Source organism: Corylus avellana, chromosome ca11 (genome assembly GCF_901000735.1).
Source record: "Corylus avellana chromosome ca11, CavTom2PMs-1.0".
NCBI lineage: Eukaryota > Viridiplantae > Streptophyta > Magnoliopsida > Fagales > Betulaceae > Corylus > Corylus avellana.
Window position 1 is genome coordinate 15,626,266 of NC_081551.1, and position 10,098 is coordinate 15,636,363.

General features: G+C 34.4%; 1 protein-coding gene across 2 annotated transcripts; it reads left to right on the forward strand.

The window, feature by feature from the left end:
• Positions 1-1,951: 1,951 nt before the first annotated feature.
• On the forward strand, positions 1,952-9,544 carry LOC132165663 (putative clathrin assembly protein At5g35200). Of its 2 annotated transcripts, none has more exons than XM_059576317.1 (16): positions 1,952-2,125; positions 2,749-2,873; positions 2,963-3,032; positions 3,201-3,298; positions 4,320-4,461; positions 4,561-4,661; positions 5,345-5,428; positions 5,838-5,888; positions 5,989-6,054; positions 6,138-6,203; positions 6,306-6,386; positions 6,500-6,577; positions 7,628-7,777; positions 7,980-8,055; positions 8,327-8,439; positions 8,782-9,544. In XM_059576317.1, the coding sequence occupies exons 2-16, from the start codon at positions 2,775-2,777 to the stop codon at positions 9,142-9,144; spliced, it is 1,638 nt and encodes a 545-aa protein (XP_059432300.1). In that variant the 5' UTR covers positions 1,952-2,125; positions 2,749-2,774; the 3' UTR covers positions 9,145-9,544. The 2 variants fall into 2 exon arrangements, with proteins under 2 accessions (XP_059432300.1, XP_059432299.1); XM_059576316.1 differs by having other exon boundaries at positions 2,757-2,873.
• The last annotated feature ends 554 nt before the right edge of the window (positions 9,545-10,098 follow it).

Genomic DNA, 10,098 nt, shown 5'->3' on the forward strand with positions numbered 1-10,098 from the left:
TCTTTGTAAATTGGAAATACCTTCGGCTAGCTGTTATATTTTTCTAGGTTGGCTAAAATTGAATAAGAAAAGGGTTTTACTATTTTTTCCTTTTAATTTTAGGGTTGCAAATTGGGTCGGGTTCAACTTATAGATGATATAACTTTTTGTTGATATTATTTAATCTCGTTCTCTAAGTAATATTTAATATGTCACGGGCCGCTAGAGACCCAACAACCTAATAACATGACCGCCCACAGCCTAGGTTGCAACCAAGGTCCGACTGCACTATCAACAAAGGAAGTTCACTTAGAACATCTCGAGCAATGTCTTTTATTTTAGCTACTCAAAATATCATTTTTATTATTATTATTATAGACAACTATTAAAGGAAAAAGGAAAAAAAATAAGCTCAGTTTTAAGGTGAGTTTGAGGAGCTCGGTGGTGGTGTGGCGGCGGGCGAGAGAATTAGAATGAATGAGAAAAGTAACAAAAAGGTTTTAACTAGGCTATTTTCATTTTTATTTTATTTTATTTAATATTTTTGATTAATGTATCAAACTTTTACTGAAGACGATAAAATTACAATTTTACCCTCCTAACTCTCTTTTTAACAAAAGAGCTCAATTATGTTTCCAACCAACCCTGCAATAATGTTCAAATTTTTATACTCTTTTACTTTTTTTAAAACAGCAATCATTAAACTGAGAACAGAGGGGCCCTCCAATCTGTTTCTCAAAATGGCAAGGGCAGTTTTGCAGTTTCATCAAAACCCAAGGGTTAGAGTGGAAGGTAAATTCAAAACTGGGTGTCTTTAGGTAGCTGGCAGTATTAGTTATGTTCAAGTTTCTAAGCAACTTCCCTTTCTACCTTAAAAAAAAGGAAAAAAAAAGAAAAAGGAAAAAAGAAAAAAGAAACTTCTGTTTTTTTCTCTTGTTCTAAGCCAAGAATTTGTCTTAGTCTCATAATCTAAAGGAGTGTTCCTAAAGCTATTTGCTGGATAAGGAGAATAGCTCTCATGCATTTAGCCATAGCTTATCTTCAAACACCTTCACCCACTTTGACCATTCATTCAAAAAATGATATTAATAAATAAATTAATCAAATAAAATCCTATAAAGTAAAATTTGGTGAGCTAATATTCTTGCATTAACATGTTAAAGTATAAGCACTAGCTTAGCCACATCTGTATTATACCTTAAAATAATTAATCAATTTGAAACTTATCTAAAATCACTTATAGAGTTCAGAGAAATGTTGAACTTAGCGGTTAACAATCATGAGTATTTGGAGAATGCTTGGTGTTCTTCTGGTCTTAAGTGAATATTATTTATTTAAAAAAAAAAAAATTAAAAAAAGCAAAAAAGAAAGTAAGAACAAGTTTTTTTTTTCTACTTTTTTTAAAACACAATATCCACATAGAATCATGAGAATACTTAGAGAACCATAAGTACAACTGTAATATATATATATATATATATATATATATATATATTTTTATAAACCACCTTGAGCTACTTGTCTTTTAATATAGGATTGAAGTGTTAAATTATTTTGATTGACGTAACATAATTTAAGTATTTTTTTTTTTAAAAAAAAAACTTAAATATAAAATAGAAATGTTAGGTATTTTTTTTAGTGTTTTTTTGGTATTCTCTCAACTGTGATATGACTTTTAAAATTACTAATAGATTAAAAATTAATAATAAAAATCTCAAATTCAATGATAATTTTAAAAATTTTATTAAAGTTGAGAGGATATCAAAAAAACACTAAAAGAACACGTAGGATTTTTCAATATAAAATTAGGGTTAAATATATTAATAGCCGCGACAGAGAAGTAAAGGAGGCAGTACAAGTTCTTACATTGCCGTATTCTCTGACACGCACAGAGATAAACGACATTAAAAATAGCCAAAATAAATCATTGGAATAATAGAAAATAAAAAAGGAAGGTTGAAATACAGTGAAAAAGAAAAAAGAAAAAAAAAAACAGTGGAGACAGACGCCGACGACCCAACCAAACCGAACTCGTTTTATTTTCGACTTTTCGCTGGTCGTCGGCAGAACAGTCTCCACCTCTCTCTCTCTCTCTGAATTTCTCTCCTCTCTCTACTCTCTCTGTCTCTGCTTGATTCAGGTGCAGGTAAATTGGAGCTCTCTGATCTATGTGTGTCTCTTTAGTTCTCTATTCTCTATGTTCTGTTTGAATTTTTTTCGTGCTTCAGCCGTGGACGCTTTGTTGGATTATTGCATGGATTGCGTGCTTTTCGTTATTGTCAGATCTTTGATGGTTATTGCCGGTGCTTCTGTTTGTTTTTATAGAATCAAGCTCTTTTGCTTGTGTTGCCTCCTGTTCTTGTTGCTCTGTTATGCAATCGTTTCTTATTCGTTTTTATCTAACAAGAATGTCGTCTATGAACCTCTGCGCTGATTTTTTGTTTGATTTTCCTGTATAGATTTGGGAACTTTTTTGTTATTTTAAAAATAAATAATTAAAATAGCGATTTATTGTTGATAATTCGAAGAGCTTGTTGAATTTTGGTGTTTAATGTAACCATTGTGTGGCCACCGACGAAATGCTATCTGGGTTGGATCTGGATAGAGTGATAACAACTTCATTTTTTGAATTAAAAAAAAACAAAAAAATTGGGTTGTCGGTGAATTGTCTTAAGCTTTGGAGTTTGTTGGGTTTGCTTGTGTTTAGGTCATTGAATTTAGTTTTGGGAGTAAACGACTTCAAAATTAAGTCGTCGGTTTTAATGGTAGAATTTCAGGGTTGAGGGGGAGAGATAATGTCTGGAGCCGGTTCGCAAAACAGCTTGAGAAAAGCACTTGGTGCTCTCAAGGACACCACCACGGTTTCCTTGGCTAAAGTCAACAGTGATTACAAGGTATACTTAATTTGCATCTAGTCCTTTTTGAGGGTTCTTTCAATCGTGGATGTATCTTACTGTCTTGGTGAGGTAAATTTTTTTTGCAGGAATTGGACATTGCTATAGTTAAAGCCACAAACCATGTTGAGCGCCCAGCAAAGGAAAAACACATTAGAGGTGAGTGCTCAGCTCACTCTTGTTCTCTATTCGAGACGGGATGCAAGTTATATATGAACATGGCCTCTCTAGTTTGTCTTTTACGCGCTTGTACCATTGGGGATCTACATGTTGAAGAATGTTTTTGAATGGGGATCTGATGCAATTTATTTATGTTTTCCTTTTCAGCTATTTTTTCTGCTATTTCAGCTACACGACCTCGGGCTGATGTTGCATACTGCATCCATGCTCTTGCCAGACGGTTATCGAGGACTCATAATTGGGCAGTATGTGCATTACTTTATGATGGGATTGATGAATTCATGATCTGAAGCAAATCAAACATTACTCTATCATGCTAAAGACTCTAGTTGTTAACCTTTAGTTTCCAATTTGACCAATAATAAATGTGATGACATTCTTAGGAGCCCTTCAATATATATAGTGGCATTCCTGTATGCATTAGAAGTTATAAGAACTGTGCATTGGAGAACTTCATCTTTAGTCATACTGTTCAATTATTTTGTATCTGTATTTTTAATGATCTTGGTCTTGATCATCATTGTTGAACAACCTTAGCCAATGGAAACCACTTTAGACATGATGTTCATGAACTTCTCCATCCTACAGAATTGTGCCTGTGATTGAAAATGTGGGATATGACATGCATGCTTTTTCCTTTAGAAACCAATAAGTAATTAAAAAGCTGTGAAACAAAAAGGTATGCATGAGTGGTTAATACCCTTGCCCATTGCAGTAGTTTCTCACTGTTATGTTTTACTCTGCCTATATATTCCATACTCTGTAGTTGATTGCCATTTATACTTATTAATTGTCCAGTTTGGATTGGGAGATTTGAAACTGTGAGCTTGATGAGACAGTAGTAATTGTACTTTGAAGCACTCCCTCCGCCCCATATTGTTTGGCCCCCTATAAATTTTGGGATGTTCCAAAATCTATTCCACTTTGAAAAGTGAATAACAAAAATTTAATAACTTCCCTAACTTACATTTTACTTTCTTGGAAAAGTCAATACCCCTTTTTCCATTTGTCTTATTTGAGTTTAAATTAAGAAGGGCAAGTTAGGAGACAAGTAACTTTATATTTGAAAGAAAATGTATTAGATAATGTCCCCTTAAATTTGGAGTTTCTAAGGTGGACAAACAATTTGGGATGTGGGGATAATGTTTGTTGATATTGTGGCGAACTTGATGGTCACAATATATCATGAATGATTGTTGGCTCGAACGGAACTGTTTTGTCTGTGCTTCTTGTCGAAACTCGGTTAACAGAATTGGTTTTTCTTAGGTTGCTTTGAAAACATTAATCGTAATTCATCGTGCTCTGAGGGAAGTGGACCCCACATTTCATGAAGAACTCATTAATTATGGCAGAAGCAGGAGCCATATGCTTAACATGTCTCATTTCAAAGATGATTCCAGTCCTAATGGTACCAACCCACTATCACCCGTCCTTTATTATGTGAAAGCATTTTTCTATTGAAACATTGAGTTATTTGTTTATGAGAATGTTTTGATCTGCTGCCCAGCATGGGATTATTCTGCTTGGGTCCGTACCTATGCCTTATTTTTGGAGGAGAGGCTGGAATGCTTTCGTGTGTTGAAGTATGACATTGACACAGATCGCCCAGTAAGAAGTTTATTCTTATATTATGACTTTATTTTTTGGCTTTGGATTTCACTGTCATATTTTATTTTGGCTTTGAGAAAGCAATCGCTATTTTCCATGTGGATATTGTAGTTTGACAATTCAAAATCAAGTGCACAAAAAAGTTTTGGTATGTTTCAATAGGTTAACTTTCTGATGAAGCTAATCAAGGATGTTAAAACCCGCCCCCTGCGCCCCCCAGCCCCAAAAAAAAAAAACTGTGCATTTGAAAAGATAAAAATTATGTCTCTCCTTTTTCCCAGCTCTCTTCTCTTCTTCTTCTTCTTTTTCCTCTTTTTTAGTAGTGTCACACTGGCATTAGGTAGGGAATTACTTGATGGACATATTCTTTTAATCTGTCTCGTCTTTCTCAGAACTGCACCAAGAACTTCTGCCTCTGTCACTATATGGATATGGGTCATGTTGTAGTACACTAAAAATATTTTGGGAAGGCTCAGCGAGTGCTTGAGTACTAATTGTGTGCTCTTGTATTTCTTATTGTAACTTTTCTTCATAAATTTGGGTCTAATTTTATATAATTTAAAGGATCCTGTCAGAAGTTCATTTCTATATTTTTCTTCCTTGCGTTACATTTAGCTTGTGAAACTCTAGTTTTTTGATCTCGTGGCAATGATGAAGAATTAATAGCTGCAAATTTGATGCAGAGGACGAAAGATCTGGACACTGCTGAATTGCTTGAGCAGTTGCCAGCTTTGCAACAGCTACTTTTTCGTGTCCTTGGTTGCCAGGTAATTTATTGAGTTTTTTATCAGTTTCAAGATTACCCCTACTTTGGAACTAACTCATCTTTTCTTCTTTACTCTTTACTCTTAGACGGCCGCTTGGCTAGCTCCTTTAGTAATTAGTTTTTTTGACTTTCTCTTTCACTTTTCTCCCTCTTAAGCGCTCTTTACTTATACTTCCCGTGTATATGGGTTGCGCTCCTCTGCGCTTTTGTTTTATATCATTATTACTTATCAAAAAAAAAGATTACCCATACACAATGTTACTATTAGTCAAATGGGAGTGATGGGTGCCAGTACATGTCAATTCTAAGTCAAATTTTACGAATATTTTGGGTATGTGTGAACTTATAGAATAAATATAACATGATCTTTGAATCTTCTAATGCGTAAATATTGATGAAAATTTGTACAGCCACAAGGGGCAGCACTTCATAACTTTGTGATTCAGTTAGCACTTTCAATGGTAGGTGAACCTTGTAACCATTTTACTTATTCTTATTTTTATCTTTAATCAACATTATTTTATTATCATTTTCTCTGACAGAATTTTATCATTCAAATAGGTTGCTTCAGAAAGCACAAAAATTTATCAAGCTATAAGTGACGGCACTGTCAATTTGGTTGACAAGGTTGGATATAATCTTGGGTTGTTAAATAATAAATTGGGATATTTAGCAAAAAAGTGTTATTATGATACTCTTAATTATGACAGTTCTTTGAGATGCAACGCAATGATGCTATGAGAGCTCTTGATATATACAGGAAGGCTGGGCAGCAGGTATCCTTTTCTAGGAATATTTGTCCTAATATAGGCTGTTGCTTAGTGTTGCAAAGGAAGGAATTTACGTTGTGGAAATTTTACAATCTCTTTGTTTTTCAGGCTCAGAGACTATCAGAATTTTATGAAATATGTAAAAATCTTGATATTGGGCGTGGTGAGAGGTTTATTAAGATCGAGCAGGTTGGGTGTCTCACTTGTGGTTCCTTCTGGAACAGATATTTCTGGTCTTTGAGTTTTTCAGTTTTGATTTTTACTAAAATTTTTATTAAGTGGACTATTTCTTTTTAATGAAGCCCCCTGCATCATTTCTACAAACCATGGAAGATTATGTGAGAGACGCTCCACGAGGTTCAACATTTCGCAAGGATCAAGTAAGGAACTGCTCTTTGTTAACTTTATTAGAAATAAATTTTATGTGCATTGTTATTGAAAAACAGGAAAGCAAAAAAATATCGGATATCACTGACCAATAGTGATGCAGGCAGCAAGAAGCTCTTGGAAGAAAAAACTTAAAAAACAGAATGATTTGAAATTATGGTCTTTACTTGATTTGGAGCCTAGTTGGATATCTGGTCCATTCTTTTAATCTTGCTTTTATGTCTATTTGCATTAGAAAGAAGCTTTTGCTACAGTTTTCCTTAAGTTATATTAAAGTAGGAATGATCTAGTAATTTCTAGATTTACTTGAATAGGTTGTACCAGAAACTGATGAGCCGCCCTTCTATGTTTGGGTCCTTTCTTTCTTTCTTTCCTTTCTTTTTTGTTTTTTTTTTCTTTTTTCCCCTTGTGTTTTAGTCGTTTCCTACTTGGTTTAGAAGTTCTTTTAGTTACTTTTCTGTTTTATATAAGAATCTTAATCTTTCTAAGAAAAAAGCTTAGAATATTCTATATAAAGGTTTTTATGCATTCTATCAAAATATTGAGTTCAATGAAATTCCAGCACCTTTTCTTAAAGCTTTGAAGGTGTGATTGCTTAGGGAACCTAGGTGTGCTTGCCTAGGGTCTATCTTTTTGTTTTCTCCTTTAATTTGCTGTTTTCATACCAAACAGCCATTAAATTCCTTCAAGATTCAGTTTTTTTCTTCTAATAATTTAATAATCCCCAAGTTCTTACACATCAAACCCATCCGAGAAGCCTTCAAGAACTTATCAAGGAACCTAATCTGGAGCCGCATTTTCTAAAGATCTGGCATCAAATTGGTATTAAGAGCCCACTATAGTATATTTTTGTTTGCGTTTATGAAGTTGATTAAATTTAAAATTGACACAATTCTCCTTTTACCTTTATTTTTTTCAGTTTTTGTCTTCCCGCTGTATTGAAGGAATTATTTTTCTTGTGTCTTCATTCTTCTGAATAAATAAGTTCTGACCAATGTATATTTTGGTAACTATTTCCTAAATTTTTAATTTTAACCAAGCAGGTGGTTGACAATAAAATTGCCTCCCCTAAGGAAGTCTTGGCCATAGAATATAAAAAGGACCCAGAGGTGCAGGAGGTACGTCCACCATCACCACCTCCGCCTGAACCAGTCAAAGTAGAAACGCCTGTGGCTGAACAGCCTGATTTGTTGGTAATTCCCATTATCTTTCTTCATTTTATTCTGCATATTATCATCTTGAAAAATTTGTAGTTAGGGTGAATCCTTTCTGTGCATTTTTTTTTCTCAAACACTTTGCATTCTAGTGGAATTCTCCTTTACCGCTTGGGCATGTCCATCATCTTGCTGAATCCTTAATTGTTTCCTAAGTAATGCGTTTTTTCTCGGTTGCTAGGGTTTGAATGATTCTACTCCAGAAGCTTCAGAATTAGATGAGAAGAATGCTATGGCTTTGGCAATTGTTCCAGTTGGTAAGGCATTTTTCCTGTTTAATATATATTTAATGATTTGTAGTGTTTAGCCAGCACCAAAGAGGTTGAGAACTCAATTTAGTCCCTGATAAAGTCAACTTGAACTGGTTCTGTTTCAAGATTCAGAGCTCTTATATTGAGAATATAGAGCTCTGGATATGGTAGACTTAAGAGTTTTAGTTTTTTCTGATACAATTAAACTTGTCGAGATTTGGAAATTCATCCATTGATTGGAGTGAGCTCCCATGTTTTGTTGTGGTGGTTGTTGCAGATAATCAACCGACATCTGCTGCCCCGAATCAAGCAAATGGAACCACAGGCTGGGAGTTGGCACTTGTTACAGCTCCAAGCTCAAATGAGAGTGCGACAGCTTCTAGCCAACTGGTACTTGATCTTTTTTTGTCCCCTGCCATTTGCCCTCAAGATATTCTCTATGTTTTCCTTGTTTACCATTGAATGGTTGAGGTAGATTTTTGAGGTTGTCACAGCTTTCTTTAAAATACGATCAGTCCTGTTTTCAGGGTCATAAACAAAAAGTTCTCTCCCCTGTGCACACAGACGCACTTACAAACAAACTGAGAAAACACTAGCACAAGCACACATCCAAACACTTTCATTGCTGTTTCACTAATGGGTGATCACCGTTTTGTTAATGAATGATACTTCTTCTTTTGGCCGACTATAATGACTGATAATGACTTCCATGTCTGTCAATATTGAAAATAGGCTGGAGGATTAGACAAGCTTACACTAGACAGCCTTTATGATGATGCAATCAGAAGAAGCAACCAGAATGTAAGTTACAACCCATGGGAGCCTGTTCCAATGGCCGGTGCCATGGTGCATCAGACAGCACATGATCCGTTTTTGGCCTCCCACACAGTGGCTGCACCACCTACTGTACAGATGGCTGCAATGGCCAACCAGCAGCAGGCTTTCATGTATCAACAACAGCAGCAGATAATGATGATGGCTCCACAACAACAACAGTCTTTAAATCCTTTTGGAAATACATATGGAGCCAGTGTCCACCCCTATAACCCAGGTATGCCTGTTCAAGCCTACAACCCATATTCAGGCCTTATCTAGATGGTTTTGTTGAAACAGAAACATGGGGGAGAAAGAAAAATTGGTTTTTGGATTTTGAGAATGCAAAATATGAAGAATAGAGAGATGTGTACCATATATTGTGTATGTGCAGTAGTTAGCTAGGGTGAGATTCTTTGTTTAATAATTAGTCAGAGCGAGGGCTTTGGATTATTTGATTATTTTATGTCAATGAAGGTTGGTAATAATGTTTTCCAGACTACTGTCAGAAGTTTTTATGCCTGCTTACTCAATGATGTTTACAGGAAATTATTCTTGGTAATTTCTCTGTTTCTCCTCTCTTTTTTCTTTTAGGTCTATTAAGCTTTTCAATAGAGGATAGGAGTGATTTGTAATCTACGACTTTGATACTACATTTATGTAATGAATATACATTTCATTTTGTGGCCCTTTTTTTTTTTAATTTTTTTTGAAGTTTCAATTTGTGGCTTCTGGTTTATTTTCCTTATCAGACACCTCTTATTTGTTATTTCAATTAACCCTTTTGTGTTTTTTTGATAGTGATAATGCGTAATATATTATGTCAATCAAGAATACTACAGAGACTATAATTTACCAAATATCAGATGATTTAGTTGAATGTTGTTCATTATAATCTTAAATTTTATTATTAAGACAGAATGTACTTGCAACCAATTAAAGTTTCCAGCGTTTTACCTTTTGGGAAAAAAAAAAAAATTACAAAATTAGTCCTTAGGGTTTCAGGTTGACAAATAAATTTTTAGGGTTTCAAAGTGTCAAATTACTGCATGTCAATGTGCATGATTTGTAACAAATAACATTCTCCTTACAAATTCGGACTATTTTTCTATCGAGGTCATTATGAAATTACACATTTATCTTAAAAAAATTTATAAAAATAAAAGAAAAACTGATGTTGGGTGGCATACTATCTTCATGGTTACGAATTAAGATCTTCTCTAGTTCATTTGAACT

What these genes read in the sequence shown, in the direction of transcription:
- LOC132165663 (XM_059576317.1), top strand. Translation starts at nt 2,775, where the DNA reads ATGTCTGGAGCCGGTTCGCAAAACAGCTTGAGAAAAGCACTTGGTGCT. An exon ending in GGTTTATTAAGATCGAGCAG is followed by an intron (nt 6,387 to 6,499) that starts GTTGGGTGTCTC and finishes TTTTTAATGAAG; the next exon opens with CCCCCTGCATCATTTCTACA. An exon ending in TTTGGCAATTGTTCCAGTTG is followed by an intron (nt 8,056 to 8,326) that starts GTAAGGCATTTT and finishes TGGTTGTTGCAG; the next exon opens with ATAATCAACCGACATCTGCT.